This window comes from Mastacembelus armatus, chromosome 4 (genome assembly GCF_900324485.2).
Source record: "Mastacembelus armatus chromosome 4, fMasArm1.2, whole genome shotgun sequence".
NCBI classification, from domain to species: Eukaryota; Metazoa; Chordata; class Actinopteri; order Synbranchiformes; family Mastacembelidae; genus Mastacembelus; species Mastacembelus armatus.
The window spans coordinates 22,249,022-22,266,722 of NC_046636.1; the positions used below are offsets into that span (position 1 = coordinate 22,249,022).

At 40.5% G+C, this 17,701-nt stretch overlaps 2 protein-coding genes across 4 annotated transcripts; one reads left to right on the forward strand and one right to left on the reverse strand.

Annotated features, from left to right (window-relative positions):
• Positions 1-505: 505 nt before the first annotated feature.
• uap1 (UDP-N-acetylglucosamine pyrophosphorylase 1) lies at positions 506-10,853 on the reverse strand. 3 transcript variants are annotated; one of them, XM_026305346.1, is made up of 11 exons: positions 10,746-10,853; positions 9,560-9,874; positions 8,020-8,224; positions 7,167-7,342; positions 6,902-7,074; positions 4,459-4,652; positions 4,185-4,325; positions 2,706-2,894; positions 2,427-2,468; positions 1,321-1,387; positions 1,102-1,194 (listed from the first exon to the last, which is right to left on the reverse strand). In XM_026305346.1, exons 2-11 carry the CDS (start codon positions 9,840-9,842, stop codon positions 1,102-1,104), a joined length of 1,563 nt encoding a protein of 520 aa, XP_026161131.1. In that variant the 5' UTR covers positions 9,843-9,874; positions 10,746-10,853. The 3 variants fall into 3 exon arrangements, with proteins under 3 accessions (XP_026161132.1, XP_026161130.1, XP_026161131.1); XM_026305347.2 differs by lacking the exon at positions 2,427-2,468 and having other exon boundaries at positions 506-1,194; XM_026305345.2 differs by lacking the exon at positions 10,746-10,853 and having other exon boundaries at positions 506-1,194; positions 9,560-9,842.
• Positions 10,854-11,621: 768 nt separating this feature from the next.
• On the forward strand, positions 11,622-17,669 carry ubxn6 (UBX domain protein 6). Its single transcript, XM_026305048.2, has 11 exons — positions 11,622-11,808; positions 12,208-12,365; positions 12,811-12,875; positions 12,994-13,122; positions 13,234-13,331; positions 13,425-13,500; positions 13,665-13,749; positions 13,906-14,125; positions 15,053-15,183; positions 15,346-15,494; positions 15,679-17,669. Exons 1-11 carry the CDS (start codon positions 11,726-11,728, stop codon positions 15,802-15,804), a joined length of 1,320 nt encoding a protein of 439 aa, XP_026160833.1. The 5' UTR covers positions 11,622-11,725; the 3' UTR covers positions 15,805-17,669.
• Positions 17,670-17,701: the final 32 nt, after the last annotated feature.

A 17,701-nucleotide genomic window follows, 5' to 3' on the forward strand; every position in this document is an offset into this window, starting at 1 on the left:
ATGAATGATTTCTTTGAGTCACTGGCTTTTCCTCAGACGGCAGACGTTGACATTTGTAGTTTTAACTTAAATGCCTAAAACTACTAGAGGGATTGCCATGACATTTGGTAGACACTACATGTACATGTGAGGATTTGACATTGGTACAACAGTAGCACAATGTCATTGTACGTGTTTTTCTGGTTAAATAACAATTTCCTAGTCTTTCACACAACGCAGTTACGAAGCTGCAGAGTAAGAAAGAAAATGAGTCAGAATTGAGCCACAAAGAATATTTCCTGAATAGCTGCAGCACTGTTGCATGCTCTGGCCCATCTTAAACATAAACCATGTGCTGGAAACTCTGATTCACGACACCAGAAGCTATAATGCAAAAAACACTCCCTGCAGACACAAGCAAGTAAAACTCACAGATCCGTATGGTTTATGCTCATTAAAAAAACAACAACAAACAAACAAACAAAAAAACGTACTAATACACGCATAAAAACACAAACACACACAATGACAGAAAATTCAGGTTTTCCAAGTAGGAAAAACTCTTTAATAATGACAGAAATCCCTAAAAACTGAAAGATGACTGACCCAATGATTACAAGAAGAAAAGAAGCTGATTTTATAAATACCCCCCACAGCCCAGACCATGTACCTTGATTACATGCTAGTAAGAAACACCTGTCTGATAATTTGATCTCAGGCCAATGTTGTATAAAAATCACCAGGTAAAATGAGTAGATGGTCATTCCCACCTATAGAGCATCTATCAGTACATATAAAAATAAGTGTCATAAGCAAAATAAATAAATGCCCCTGAAGACTGCTTCATCCAGTCAGCACAGCAGGGATTTCTTCCTTCAACTCAAGCTATATTCAGATGCTTTTCAAAAACTATGACATTAACATACAGAAAAATTTGGCGCTGAAAAGTAAACGATACGCTTCATCTTGCTCATTCATTCATTTTGGATGGGACAGCTTCTTTCATGAACACATGCGTGCCACATTTGTTATTGCACAGCGATGATATCACAGTTTCTCCCCGCAAATGTTGAGAGACAAAGAGAGCTGGTCTTTGGGTTGTCTCTCTTCCCCCTTCATTGTCTAAACCCCATTCTTCACCAGCTCGTGGACTCCGTGCTCGTCGATCATCAGGGTTGGATGAAACTCTCGCCCCTTCACCAACTCTTCAAGACCCTGAAGGACATACAGACGGCATCAGTATCGTGTTACTGGGTGTACAGATTAATTATTTTAGTTTGATGGCAGAAACAGAGCAACATCTGGACTTTCTATTTCATATGTTAGGCCTCGCCTATTTACCTCTCCCCCGTAGGACACCAGTGGGGAGATCTCACATTTGATTGGCAGGTCTGTTCCGTCCTTCAGGCTGTGTTTGAAAGGAGAAATTCGAGGAGGATCAGAAGACAAAAAAAGAAACAGAATAAGTGGTTGTCTCATGAAAAAGGCAGAGGGACTGTAGCTGAGAGAAGCAGCCGTGAGTTCCTGACCCAGCTGTTCTTCTACTGCAGCTTGTGATTAGAGCTCAAAGGCAGAGAATCAGAGCTGCATCATTCCCAAACATGACCAGTGATTAGTCCTCTGACCCATAACAGAATTCCTCTAGAAGTAAAACGTGAATGGCAGATAATATGTGTATGCATCCTCCCAGTGCTTTAGAAAACCTGCTGGAGGGACTTTGCACCACATTACTGTCACTCAGCTTGTTCATTTCTAGATAATCATTACAGACAATAATCACAATAGTCACACATTAGGTGTTGTGCTGAGCAGATGCTCACCCAGCTGTATGATGAGAATGAAGGAAAAGCTGAATGATTAGGAGAAAAAGCACACCATTTACAAGCCTGGATAACATTCATAGGTACCATGATTGTTATTGAAGCACATGCTCATATATTTCAGTCGTACAAAACAAGCCAGTAGATTTAAACTCAAAGGCCAACTAGCAAGCAATCAACAGCTGCCTGTTTCTAACCACTTTACACACACACACACACACACCATCTACTGCAGTTGTCACTGTTTGCCAGAAAGTGCGACTGATGCCCACGACCCAACATGCAACACATTATGTATATTAGTAGCAACCACCTGAAGGGAAAATGATCTGTCAGCAGGTCAGTCTGACTGTACATCATCTGACCCTGACACTAAGAGCACTGCACTTATCAGTTGTCTAAACCGATTCTGTCATTTCCTTCATCACTACTGAGGGTAAAGAGACACAAATTGGCTGCCATCTGGCTCTTGTCCACACAGAGCCCTCTTTTAAGTGGTAATGAAGGAAAGGAAATGTCAAGGATCAGAGGTTCTGTAATGTTATATATTGTTAACACGTCAGAGTGAGAGGGAAAGAAAACTAAAACCCCATCACCATGCACTCAGTACTCCAGGGGGATAATTACTTTCTGCTGCCATCATCTGTGACACTGCCTGCTGCTCCGGCTCTGGAAACATTGCATGGAACACACAGGAGCAAGACCAAGCATGAGAGGAGGGGAAGTGAGGTGTGATGCTAAATGAACACAATGTCTCTAATACAAACCAAAAACAAGCCAGTGCATACAGTTTGTACACAAAGTGTGGAGAGTGTTGGAAGGGTGCGAATGACAATGAGGAGCCCGTTTCTGTTTTCATTCAAAACTTGTGCATGTGTTTGTCATGTGCATGTTGTTGTGTGTCACCTGGGTATGGCAGGCACACGTCTCCCATTTTCGTCAATGAAGTGACCTCCAGCGTTGAGCACCCAGCGGTGGTGCAGTGACATCAGGGCATGTCTGGCTGTGGTGGGCGTGTCCTTTGCATCCTGACTGTCTGCATTCTTCAGTGGAGAAAACTCATCCTCCCTCAGCACCTCATACACAACAAATGTTCTGTTGGAAACACCACACAGATAATGGAACTGTGTACTGCTATGTCCTACCACTGTGGGCTGCATTGAGAGTTGAAATAGATGCCAAATACACAGGACATTAATCAGAGAAAATGTTGATAATCAATTGCCCCTCAGTTTTTAATAATAGCAAACATTTCAGTTTCCAGCAGTGAGGAACCTGAAATACAGCTGCAAACTGCATTAGAGACTGAAAAATGTAACTGATACATTAATCATTAATTTCATTTTTGGTCAACATGGAAACTTTCAAGAAAGAACAAGTGCAGTTTTGCTGTTACTAGGTAGGCTGCTATGTTCCAACATGCACCTACAGATCACACTGACAGTCCCAGGCACCTTTCAGGAATGTGTGTGCAGTTATGAAAGTGTAAAGACAATGTTTCTGAAGTAGGAACATTGTTCTTGTTGAAACTACACCAGTAAAATAATTTTAAAAATAGTTAATAACTCCAGCTGTCACCAAAAACACAAATTTCATAGGTTATGAATTTTCTAAACAAGCTATTAAACTGTATTTTCTGGGCCAGTTAGCATCACCTCATGAACCAAAATCACTTCAGACACCTCACCAGCAATGCTCCTTAGGGCTTGGTACATAATACATGTGCCCATACAAAAGATTATGGACGCCTACACCAAATATTACTGAGAGAAAACAGGTAGCAGAAGGACCTTTTAAAAACCGGCTGCAAAGTGAGTCAGTGCATCCGGATTCTGCTGCCAGTCCATGCACAACTGTAATTCATCTCCTCAGCAAAACCAAGAACTGTTTCTTATTCTTTCTACTTAGAAATATCTTGAGTAAACCCTGAAAGAAGCTGGACACGTCTGCAGTGTTTTTCCATCTGTCATTGCAGGAATCCTTTCATTAGATGTAAAGTTCTATTAGTAATGGCATGTCTCAGAGCTGATGTCATGTAAAACTGGAGGAGGTGGAAGGACTGAACAGTTCATAAACCTCCATCTTCTTGCAGAGAGTTTGGCAGGCCTGGTTGGCTGGACCAGACCTCAGAGCAGTGACATGGGACTGGTGAATAGGTACTGTGACTGGAAAAAGGGGGTTGGTTAATGCATGGAAGCACAGCTTGAGGACCAGTCAAACACTGAGCTCAGAGGCCTGCCAAAAGAACATATGCAATGCAGCCACCTCTCAAAAGCAGCGTAAGATTCACATCACTATAAGGACTAGGTGGAGGAAAAGTGCTGCCCACTGACATTGTCACACACTCTCTGTGCCCTCCATGGAAAAAAAAGCACTGCAACTCACTTGGCAAACTGGAAGATGTCAAAAACAAACTTTTCCATTTTAATTCCATTTGGTTTGTCTGGTTTGATTAGTTGACCCTGAGCATCCACACATGGAATCTTCTTCTGGGCCACATGGTGCTGCAGCTTTGGCTCGTACTTCCTGATATACAAACAGAAAAAAAAACAAAAGGACCATTCCACATATTGTATCATGACGTCAAGCTATTCTTCAAACTAGACGCCACCCCAACCACTCAAAAGGTGTGCGCATGTTCAGTGAGCATTTGCCTTACTGGACTATATCTTTGAGGAAGGGAAAGCTGAAGAAATGATTGGCCACGTTTCCTGCGTTAAACATCAATCGGCCATCAGTGCTGCGCTTTTCAGCAGTTGCCAGGGTGATTTCGCTGTACTCCACCACTTGATAACGCCCATCCACCTTGCAGACCACCCCCACTGCCTCTGTCGGGTTGGTTTTCTCCACCACCTGGAAAGTTGATGCCACAAAATGTTTCTGTAATCTGCTGACCAAAAAAAGTAGCTAGATGGGAAGAGAACTACTTGCAATTTAAATGCACCCACCAGTCAGTTTTATCTGTGCAATGTGCAAGAATTTGTAGATACTACCTGGCACATATTTAGATATAAAGTACACGACAAAATACAAAAACATTTTTCTACTGTCCCCTATTCCTCTTCTGTAATATTGACCGAGATGATTAGAAATTTAAGGACATAATACTGCCATACAATCATAGGTCTGGTCTTAAATAAATTTATTTTAAAAAGCACCACATTTGACAGCAAGCAACCTAAAGTCTGCATTGAATGAAAAAACCCTGTCCTCCATCTGCTGCTTCCTAATGACAGAGTGGAGTCTCAATGAGGGGGTTGATGTGCGGGGTGGGGTAAGTGGTGGGGGCAGTGAAGCCACATGAACTGCAGGGGAGCTTAGTCATTTATGATGGGAGGGTAAGGCTCTGCTCTGATCTGAGTCTTCCATCTCTGCTCCACCACACAGCTCATAATGTCAAACAGCAGCAGAGCCTGGACGATCTTCAGTTAATTATTCCAATCTGTTCTGTGTTAGCTGGAAAACATACTAAGTAACACCAAAATTATTTTGGTATGAAATCGCATGCCTAGGCGCAGCCAATCTCGGTTGGTAACAAGAACTTCAGACACATAGATCTTTCTGGACATCTAACTAAAACATGAGTTGGTTAACGTGATTTTAAAGTAACAGCTAGAAGCACAATTGTGATAAAACTGACTCAGAATAAAAGGAAACTTGATTCTGTATTTTGATGATGTTGCTGTCGTATGTTCACAGCTAAGAGCTTTATGATAGCCCTCTCACCTGAACCAGTCTGAATAGGTTCCCTGACCAAGTAGTTAGTATCTCTCTGTGATACACTTCTCATTACTACAGTATAATTACAGATTTGCTAAATATTTTTGGCATTTCAGTGCTGGTCTTTTAGAAATTTGCTCCCTGAGCTTCATCAGCTTCTAAGAATTATTGTCCCCTATGCATTTAACAAGGCCAACAGTATAAGTTTTAAGTACTAGTAAGCAAATGCTGCTTTATATACATGTATTGCAAGACAGAACAGATAATATGTAAGTGTATTTATGTGTAAATCTTTTTTCAGATTTTATTTCTTCTTTTCCCCTGTGTCATCCTGATTTTAGCAATTTATGGTGTGAAGTATTGGTTTGTAGTCTTAAATTAAGACAGATCTGTTTCAGGTTGATGGTTTCCCTGATATATATTACTAACAAAAAAAACAAAAAAAAAAACAAAAGGGTAGAGGGAATTGCAAAAAAACCTAAGCTGTTAATTTGCTAGTAAAAAAAATGTTCCGGTTTAACCGCCTTAAAAGTTTCTTCCGCTCCCAAAATGAAAGAACACAATGTCCAAAGAATCTGTTTGGGGAAAAAATGCCATATTCTCAAATCATTCATGTTATCTGAGACCATGATGAAAAGCCGAGAAATATTCTGGACTCAAACCTCAAATTTCCTAGAAAGCTATAATGAACTTATTGCACAAGAAGAGGGAAGAAGGTAATGAAGTGGCCTGTGTCTCCACCTGGTGGTAAGGTGTTGAAGGTGCAGCAGCGCAGAACAAAACAAAAGCCAGAGTGACTGATCAGACCTGATTACATTTATACAACATGACTCGACTATTGATGTAGTTTGTTCATTTGCAAAAAGCTTATTCACTTATTACACTTCAGAATTTGAAGATGGGTGTTTCTTCACCATTTTGAAAAGGATGCACGCATCCCAAAAATATTATTAGGTCTTGCTGGCTTAGCTTAACCCTTAGGAGTCTACCGTTTAACGTTTCCTGCGTTAAACAATCGGCCATCAGTGCTGCGCTTTTCAGCAGTTGCCAGGGTGATTTCAGTGTTACGGATGTACAACAATGAGAGCTCATTTGAATCAAGCAACAGGTGTATAAAAAGTTAGCATCAAACTTTGTTCATTTTTCTATTCTAAATATGTGGGAATGACTTTTTATTGGTAAATAGCACTCAACTAAAAGCCATCTTTATTATAGAAGAAAATGCAACAACTTTTATTCATTATTCAGATTATTTTAAAGTAACACTACAATAATTAATATGCATTCTAATGCGTATTGAGACATATTTGAAATCTTTAATGATTGCTGCAGATACCCTGAATCTGGTGAAAAAAGAAAACAGAAACAGAGGTGGGACCAACCTTAGCTCCACAGTCTGCGCCCTTTTGCACACAGAAACCAACAAAGGCGGGGTCTGCCACTTTGACCAGGATGTTATCAACACAGTACACATGGATGAACTCAATTCCCCTCTGCTCCATGTCATTCAAGATGCCCTGGTTCCCCACAGCTCTATAAAGACCCCCATTTCCATCTGAAACACAGACACACTCATTTGAAACTCTGCTTAGCAAATAAGACAAAAAACTGTGAATGGAGCCATAAATTACAAATCCTCAGGCTCACCAGGGGCCATGGAGAGCTTTCCTTTGCTCTCCAGGATGATTTTGCCATTGTAGTCCATGGCTGGTAGCATGCCCTGCTGAAAGAAGACGATATTGTTCCTGTCCAAGCCAAAGTAGTTATGTTGTAAGAAGAAGTCCTTTGTGGACTCCATTGTCCTACCGCTGGTCATGATGTACCTGAACGCAACACAATGTAATTAGGACTGATCCATGCAGTATTTGTTTAACTCTCTATTTTAGATCATTCATACAGAAAGTGCAAAAGAAGTATCTGTGTGAAATCGGGATGTGTTCTTAGAAATATCTTTCCATGTGAATCAAAATGTAAAAAAATGTAAAAGCTGGCATTAGCTCAAGCCAGAGACATACAGCATAAAGTTCAAATGAGAGGCTATAAAAGAGTAACAACTTCCTTACAGAAACAGATCTGCTGACGATTATGGCATACTGCCATTTCTGACAATCTTCTAGGGCTGTGAAACCCTAACACCAGTGTGATAAAGAGTTTCTGTACTGGTTGTCTTTGAAAAATGTCTCTGCTCAACAGGGAATTAATCCTTATCCAGTGACACAACTTCCTTGACTGAGCTTCCTTTGATGCTTACAGTGATTTGACCTAATTACCCAGTCATTTTGCAAACACATCCAGGACAAACACTTACTAGCTTGCCAGTTTATTGCTTACACCTAACTGAAACTATTGCAGTCTAATACAACAGTACTGCAGTAAATTCTCCCTTTATGAAGGTCATAGTACTCAGTTTTTCTTCAAACCAAACTGACAAGCACACCAAGCAAAATGCCTTAGTCATCTCTTCCTAAATAACCTCCCTGAGCATAACACAATGTCTTACCAGGGAATACAACACTTGATTTTGTGCTTCTGCTCAGCCAGCTGTTGTAGCTTCAAAATGCGTTCAGCCTGGATCTGAAAGAGGGTCTTGTGGGATGGCAGCCCCACATCATACATGCCTTTGGGGTAAGAGACCCCCAGTCTTGTTCCCTGGCCCCCAGCCAGCAGCAGAACTGCCACTTTACTCTGAGAGATGCACTGAAGACCTGAAGGGAGGCGGAGAAGAACAGTTTGAGCCTTAGGATCACAAATAATAGCAAAAATATATGTCTTATAGTGAATTTATGATACTGAAACACATCTAGGTGTGTCTGTGGAGATTCTCAATTATCCAGGTGAAGCTCTCTAGAGGTTGAGTCATGGAAACTGAAAAAAACAAAAAAACAAAAACAAACTAGATGTCCAGTTGCCATGACTCAACCTCTAGACATCTAGGTGTAGATATTGACATTAGGTTATATAATCTATCTTTGTCCAGTCTCTACTGATGTCCATACTACTCCCTTATTGTGCTCAAGAAATAATCTTATATAAATAACAACAAATCTAAAAAAAAACCAACCATAAGTATTGATGAAATGTATTAAGCCATTGCTCCAGAGGTGACCAGTTCTACAGGACTTTGGTGATATGACATATTTAATTAACACTGAACTGAAATCTAATAAATCTACTCAAGCCTTTATCTGCCTTTATTGTAGGTCACTGGTTTAATGGTTTATAATGGTTACACTTTATCTTATATAAACTGCTGAAATGTGAGTTGATATGTCACACTCAAGAGACAGGGTTTGTACCCATGGACTGGGCAGGTCCACTAGACTGACTACTCATCCAAACCTACAAAACTCTCTCACACACAGGCACATACCACACCCTGCACACAGATTTGGTCCCGAGTGCATGGTGACCTCATGAATGAGGGTCACATAGTAATTTACGGCAATCCAAATCAAAACCAGATGTTCTTGCTGTCTACCTCCACTGTCATCCTCCCCCAGGAAAAAAACAGATTTACTAAATTAATCTGTTTTTTTCTGTGCGGGCGATTGCGCAAAGCATTATGAACAATGCAAGCTTACTTACTCATACTTTGAAACTACGCAGGGGAATAAGACTGGAAATCGTTTGAGAGACAACCCCACAGGAGACAAATGGGAAATTTCTGATTCCCCTCAAATTGGACGTGAGTAGCAATCTTCAATCTTCTTGAAATATCACAAATTATCACAATGCCCCAAACTTTATTTACAGCAGCAGCCACATCTCAAGGACAACCAGCCTTCAACCAGACAAACAAGTTACATCCAGTTCAGTTTCATACAACACGCTTTGTTAAAACATTAGGATCGGCAGGGCTATTCAGATTTAGTTCACTGTTAAATCTATGTGAGAAGTCATGTAAAACCTTGATACCTAAATCCAATAAAATCATAAACTGACAAATACAATTCTTTTTTTCCTTGCCACCTGTAATAAAAGTTCAGGCAGTAACTGTGTGTGAACAGATTTGTTTGTGAAACCATTTTGCTAGAACTCACCCACAAGTTCCCAGTCCTTGACTCTCTCCCTGTCCCTTGTCACACTCCCCAGCACTTCCCGTGGCACAGGCTCCATGCGAGCGTCCATCTTTTCGTGTTTGCTGCTGTTGGACATCTCCATGGCAGTCTTGAAGAATCCATTGATCTCCTGAAAGTCCATCCCCTGCAGCTCAGTGATCAAGTTGGCCTGTTCTTCAGGGCTCAGCTCAGTCCAGAACTGCAGGAGTTGAGACTGGCTGGCTTCAGCCAACTTCTTTGTGAGTCCTTTTACACATGCGTCCATGGTTAACAGGGATTGTGATTAACTCTGCCACACTGAAACACAGATTTAACAAAGGGATCAGAGAGAAGCAGTGTCATAGCTACATCTTAGGAGAGGGAGATCACATCCTCCATTAGACTAAAAAAATCTGGGTAGTTATAATGGCATAAAGACGGGTTTACATTGTACAACTACACATGTATTACATCATTTGGATTTTAAGGCTACCAGAGTTACACACCTGGCACACATCCATAAAATAGTCAAATAAATGTGTTTATAGCTAGTTAAAATATGTCTTTGGTGGGTGGAGTCTCCCTGTGAAACCCAGACTCAGTTTACTGAGTATTTCAACAATCCTGGCTACTGCTGGTAAGACTGGCACAACTGGTACAGACGTTTTCATGCAGGTGACGCCTATATGAAGATGACACCTGGAATGATAATTACTCTCAGCGCAAACCTCACACCCATAACAGACAGGTTGCTGCAAACCAACCTTCTACTAACGGAAGAGGTTTTAACCACTTCGGCTGGATAATAAGATAAACCAACTCATTTTCCTAAAGGCTGTTAAGACACAATCACGACACCATCCTGATTTAAAACATTTAGGAGACTTTCAGACGTTTCCAGCAGGCTGGGACCAGGCTTCAATGAGACTAAAACACTAAACACACAGCCTATATCATTTGACTCGTAACTCAACACAAACACGAGTTAGGCTGGTGTGATAAAACTGCTTTTAAAAATTCAGCAGCAGAGTATTTGGTTGGTGTTGAAGGCTAAGTTGCATTTATCAGTCACTGAGGTAACGCGTTGCCTTCACTGGCAGCAGCCACAACCAGAGACGAGCAGCTAGCACGATGGAAACAACTCGGCGACAACGTCAAAGATATCACGTCTGAAATACTGAACGCTCACCTCTCACCAGTGCTCCTCCGGGGTGAAGACCATTAACGCCAGCGGCTGAGTGGCTGCACGTCCTGCTCAAGACGCTCGACACCCGGGAAACACCTCCTGCTACGTCACGTTTGACGTGGCACTAACGGCGGCGCTGCTTTCAGGAACTCCTCGTAAATTTAACTAACCTCAATGTTAGACAGAAAGGTGGCTCTCCACACAAAGCCGGAAGGTACAAAAGTAACCAAGCACGTTTAATCGAGTTATTACACTCATTTTAAAAGTAAATAACATGCTTTTTGCTCCACCACACTCAGTTGTATAGGTAGATTTCAGATTAAAATTCAACATTAAAAATACAAAAAACACCAACACCAACGATTAAAGACTAAACTAGAGACTCTCAGCCGCTTTGACTTGTGTCCTGGCCCCCACAAAAAGTTGGGGGTCCCTACACTTCAGATGTTTAGAATAGCAGAGTACTACTTTCACTTCAGTAAAACTAGTAGTACAACAGTGTAAAATATTATATAGCAGGTAGAAGTGAAAAATGATTTAAAATTTTACTTCACTAACAATAAAAACATTAGATGAAATGTATACTTAAATTACCAAACATAAACCTGCTCAATATGCAGAGTCTCATTTATAATCCATTTAGAGACACATTCACGGAACATTTTAAAAAAGGTAAAGCTTTTAATAATTAAACATTGAGAAATGTACATCTTCCTAATAATGAATATAGCCCCACCTTTAATCAATTATTTTACTGATTTTGAATGCAGTCTAACCTAGTCCAAAGAGGCTTGGATCAGAGGGATCGGTGTTCCGGGCCCCTGTTTGTCCATCCAGACCCCCGTGCACCAGCTACACTTGGCCACAAGGGGGCGACATGACAACCAAGCAGTTTTGTTTTGGTCCTCCCCTAGCTAAGCTTAGCTAGGTGCCCGTCATCCATCTGCTTTCTGCGGCTACGTTTCCACTGATAATTTAAGGAAATGAAGAAGTTTTTGGATGATATCAAGAGAGACATTAAATTTAAATCTGCGGGACCTGGGAAGAAACTAGCAGACGAGACAAGGCAAATGGCAAAGCCTCCTCAGCTGCTACAGCACTAACTACAGCTAGTCTAAAAGCTAACATGCTAACATTGAGTTAGCGTTATTTGATAGATAGCTGATAGCTATTGATGATTATTGGGTGGTTATTAGCATGGAAGCTAACGCTAGTTGGTGATTCTCATCGCATGTTAGCACCGTGAGCATTTAACGTTAGATTAAATAGTGAGGGATCTAATGTGCAGTCTCAGAGAAAGCTCATTTAGCCAGTGGTTTAAGTAGATAACAGTGCTTGTTAACTGATTAACCACCTGCTCGTTACACGGCAGGCTTTCTGTGCCTCTGGGTGATTTATACGAGCTTTGAGGTTGAGCCTTGAGTCACAACACGACCGTTCACTTTGCGTTTCTTTCCGCATAAAGCGCCAAACCCGAGGCGGTGCAGAGCAGCTCCAGCGTCAAGCACAGCCGCCATGGCCCCAGCGAAGGAGCCCAGAGGGCTGGAGCTGCAGCTCTGGCCAGGATTGAACAGCACCAGCGGCCGAAGCTCCACACCTCTCAGGATGCCATCAGGAACCAGGGTGGGGGACACAAACATCACATAGCCGTGATTCACTGTGGCTGGACTCTGAAATCACACCCAGCTCAGTCACTGTTGTATTTTTGGAAATAGGGACATGCATGTTTTGTGTAACGTTGGCTTTGCTTTAAGTCATTACATACGTAGTGCCTGTATGATCAGGTCTCATGTAGTAAACGGGTTGTGGTTTTCCCTTGGCCTCCTGTCCTTTTGTTCTGTGTTGCACTGTTTTTTGTTTGTTTTGAGATATTTTTAGATTCCAAAACCATGGACAGTGTGTGTAGCTGACATATTCATGTGTTTATACTGTAGGGATTGGTCAGCACATAGTTGGAGAGTCATTTCAGTCATCTGTTTTTTTTTTTTCGACTGCCATAGATGTGTTTGATTAAGGAACCACAGTTGAGTTTAATGCTGCTCATGATGTGTTGACAATCTGTTTGTAGTTAGGAGAGAGCTGGAGGCAGAGGCGGCAGTGCTGGCTGAGAAAGATAAAGCAGCTACAGCAGAGGTGTGTACTATTCTGTGTACTAATGCTGGCTTGTTGTTAAAACAAGGTTTCTGAAGTAACACTGTTGAGATTGTATATTTCACACTGAGCATATTATTGAATGATCTTTTCTTTTCAGGGGTCCAACGTGCCTGTGAAAGATCCTGCCTGTCTCTCTGTGTCTGGTGTGTATTTCACCTGTCCACTGACTGGAGCCACGTTAACTAAGAGTGAGAGGGAAGTACACATTAAAGAGGCCATTTTAATGGTGCGTCAGATTGTTTTAGTTTTTTTAATCAAGTTAATGTGATTAGAATGAGATTTAATGCTCTCCCTGTTAGTGCTGTTCCCACAACATGTGCTCTGTTTGTACTGTCAGCGCTTCGAGGAAGATGCCGTTGAGGCCTCTGTTATGATGATCCACACATTTAACAAGGACAGAGAGAAAGTGAAGGTTGCTGTGGACATCATAAGCAAGTAAAATAGCACTGATTTCTATTAGTGGCTGATACAATATTATGTTCAGCTAACTTCATATTTAATAAATCCTGTTATTTCACATTTCCACAGGTATGTGGAAAACATATGTAAGAATCCCACAGAGGAGAAATACAGGAAGATCAAACTGAGCAACAAGGTGTTCCAGGTGTGTATGACACTGAACTTTGTCTGTGCTCCTATGCAATTTTTCTTTTTGGCTTAAGACTAGTAATATTTACTAGACAGATTTTATGGTATATGTTGTAGAAGAAACATACAGAAGATATTTTGGCATTTCTTTTCTATAATTTCTTCTTGTTTTTAATTCAGGAGAAAGTCCGTTCTGTGGAGGGCAGTAGAGAGTTCCTGCAGGCCCTGGGCTTCACAAGTGTTATGCTTTCTGTAGAGGGTCAAGGTATAATAACTCCTGATGATTTTAAAACTTATCCCCATGGGTGTTGTGTACTGGACAATACTGGATATATTTTATTGATATATCACAGTCAAAAGTCAACATGGCAAATATAATTTTTCATGATATATTTTCGTGCTCACCTTTCCTGGAGATCAGAGGAGGAAGAGGAGTTTCTGGTGTTACCAGAGCAGAGTCCTGATGCCCTGGAGCTGATGAAGGAGAGGAGGGATCGCCTTCAGAGAGGAGAGCCAGTCAGAGCTCAGCTGGACAGACAACCTCAAGCTTTCAGGCCCTCTGCCAATGCCCAACGTTTTGAGCTGCCACCAGAGTTCTACAACCTGACAGCAGAGGAGCTCAAGAAGGAACAACAGCAAAGGTATAGAGTCCTTGTTAGTAGCTGTTCCAGTGTATTTACACTGACACACTAATAAACAGATCAGATTACAGTTACAATTGGATGTACAGCTGCAATAGCATTTCAACAGTACATCAACAGTACAAAAGGGCAAAAAAAACATCTATGGAAGCACAGACTTCCAATGTAAATATACTTTCTTGTGTAGTTTCATTAGTATGTGTAATTTGATTATAAAAAGGATATGGAACTTGTAATGCTTTACTAATACATAAAACTGAAAATTGTAACTTTTTAATTAACATTTGTTAGTGAAGAATAATTGCAATGCTTTATAATACTGCACAAAATTGCTATTTCTTCTCCACTCAGTAAAATATTAAAGTGCATCAGTTAGCTCATTAGCTGTAGGTGCAGCTAAGTCAGCTATGTTATTTGACAATGTTCACAGCATGGGACTGTAACCACACGCTTTGTAAGTCAGTGTTAACGACCAATTACCCCACTGATACCCCACATTCAGAACAGTCAGCATCTGTATTTGCTAACATCAGCATTCATCTTAGGCTGTTTGTGATTGTAATCTCCACCATTAGTTTCATCACTTGCTTTATCTTCTACTTTGCTTCTAGGTTTGTGACTGATTACAAAACAAGTTAGGATGATTACAAAATCTAATGTTAGTTAATAATAGGCCAAATGATTAATTATTATTTTTTTTAGGGGTGCTAAGATGAAATTTAGGTGAGCACCCCTAAAAAGGGCCTAAAAACGCCCCTGATTAAAACTAAGACAAAACCACTCTTTGTTCAGTTTCTCCTTTTCATCATGGTTATCATAGTGATCATCTGGCCACATATATATGAAAGTTTATACACCAACCATTACTGGTTTTTAGTGCACTCAATTTGCAGCAGGTCTACATTTCTTTTTTTTTTTTTTCTTCAGGAGCGATTTGGTGGAGAAGAATGCCATGCTGCGCACCAAAGCCATGAGGGAAAAAGAGGAGCAGAGGGAGAGAAGGAAATACAACTACACCCTGCTCAGGATCAGACTGCCTGATGGAAACCTGCTACAAGGTAAGACCCTCTTTTTTTTTTCTTTTTTTTCTCCCCCCCACGTCAGTTCAAAAAAATATAAAATGAATTTAAATGTACAGTATTATCATAGTTTTCATATAATAAAATCAGTTTAGTTGATAGCCCTGATAGAAATGGTATTAAAGATGTGTGTGACCCCAGGGACCTTTTATGCATGGGACCGGCTGCCTGTGCTGTTTGGGTTTGTACGGGAGTCCATGGTGGACGGCTGGCAGCCTTTTGAGCTCATCGCTCCTGCAGGTCAAAAATTACAAGAGTCTGAGGAAATTGCTCTTGCAGAGTGTAACTTGGTGAGTTAAAACAGGTCCTCCCATTAGAACTGTCTTATATAAAAGTATTGTATACAATTTCCACTGGTTAGTTAATATTTGAGTGTGTGTATATATATATATATATATATATATATATATATATATATATATATATATATATATATATATAATTTTTTTTTTTTTTTTTTTTTTCTTGCTTCAGGTTCCTGCAGCTCTGCTTACCTTTGCCTGGGATGCAGGAGTGCAGGCAGATATTGCAGCTGCAGGTGGGAAGCCCCCCACCCTCCTCAAACCAGAGCTGCTGGAAAGCATTCGGACCCTGAGTTGAGCACATGTACTCTGTCCCTCAATGGTCCCCTTCCTCCCTGGCACTACAGGGGTGAAATTGCTCCTGACAAATGACTAACGAAATGTATTTTTCAAATGTTTACCTAAGTCAGTAGTGGTGACAGAACAGGGGCAACTTCACCGTGATGTGCTTGTTTTGCTGAGCATTATCCTTCTCTTTTGGCTGTGAGGATAAAGTCACCCTGCAGTCCTGTCTCAGCTGTGCAGTCTGTTGAAAGAAGCGCTAGTAACAGATTTAAGGACAAAGCAAGGGACAGTTGTTTTGATGCATGAATGTGAATGTACATGCTGTGTAGTAAGCGGACTGGCAGCACACCTCGGTGCTGTCTGTACCCTGCAGTCAACCAGTCAGGTATACTTCATGTGGCATGTTCAGAGATCTAGTTTCAAATGTCACCATACAATCTTTTTTTCTTTGGAGGGGGGGAGTCACTGCACGAGCAGTCCATCTGCAAGTGTAGAGTCCTTACACCACAGTCACGTGAAGTAGAAAAAAAGAATAGCAATGGCAAGTAAAGCTGGATGGTATTTAGTGTTTCAGCATCAACAGACGCTCTTTTGGAGTGTAAAAGCTGCTGGGTGTCAGTGTGCTGGCTTTACTGAGGACATGTACTGCTTTACATTTGGTTTGACAGTGTTGAAGGTTAACTGTTTTGTCTGACTGGTCAGATTTAGTGCAATGACTCTGGCTCCATTACTGTCTACATACATGAGCTTTTGTAGCCTGTTTGTGCTCTGCTCTGCAGTGGCTTTGCTCTCCTTGGAGTTACACAAGTCGTGAACCAGTTATCCGTATAATTTGGCTTAAAATCGAGGTCCAAACCTGTAACAAATGTAATTTACAAATAAGGTTTCTAATTAAATAGTTTTTCAGAGTGATAGCTAGGTGCTAATGATATGATGGTGATATTTTCTTTTTACCTGATTTTAGCACTTCAAGGATTATTTCACATTTATAAATACACTGTGTAAATGGTGCCCTAAATATAAAAAATTATATATTTAAAAAACACATAACACATAAAAAGTACAAACCCATTGTTTTGTCCACACAAGTCCACATTTTTAGTTGTAAAGATTCACTACAAGTTTGTGTAACCAACTTGCTAGGAGAAGCAGATATTGGTATTTTGTTAACACTGGCAGCATAGACTCCCACTGTCCAGATAATTGAGGTTGTTTTTATTCTTGAGTCATTTGTATCAAACACTTTTCCTTGAGATAAAACTTGAGATAAAAATGATTTATATTTCAAAACATGTTTAACATGTTCATGTTAAATGTTTTAAAACCTTTTTTCTTTCCCCGTCATTGAAGGTTAATATTTTCATGTTTGTGCTGGTTTTGCTTTTTAAAAATGTATACCAAGTAAATGTACAAGCTATCTATAGTTTCTCCTGCTTGTAATTGGGTAAAATAACAGCCTACCTCTCATGACTCATCTTTATAATACATCTCCAATGTGTTGTACAGAAATAGATCTAGAAAGTTTTTTTTTTGTAAACAATAGAAATAATTGGCACCACCTTAAAACTGCACCAAGATTAGTTGCAGACAAGCATAAACTGCAGCTGTTGGGTGTAAATGAAACAAGTTAAATGTCAAGGATTGGTATCATGCAGAATTTTATGCACAATGTTAGCGACCATAAGGCCAGGTCAGCCATAAGCAACATTTCTGTACTCCTCTGCTGTTATTCAGCCTGTCCATGAGTTGCCCACAAGTATTCAGTGAAGTGCTATGTTTTTATCAGAATTGTAATGTTTAGTGAGCAGATGTGGTCTGTCCAGATGTTGAGTTGTGTTGCTTTTAAACTTGCCCACAATAAAGATTGCTTGCATTGCACCCAAATTTTGTTTAATAAACAGAATTTAGCC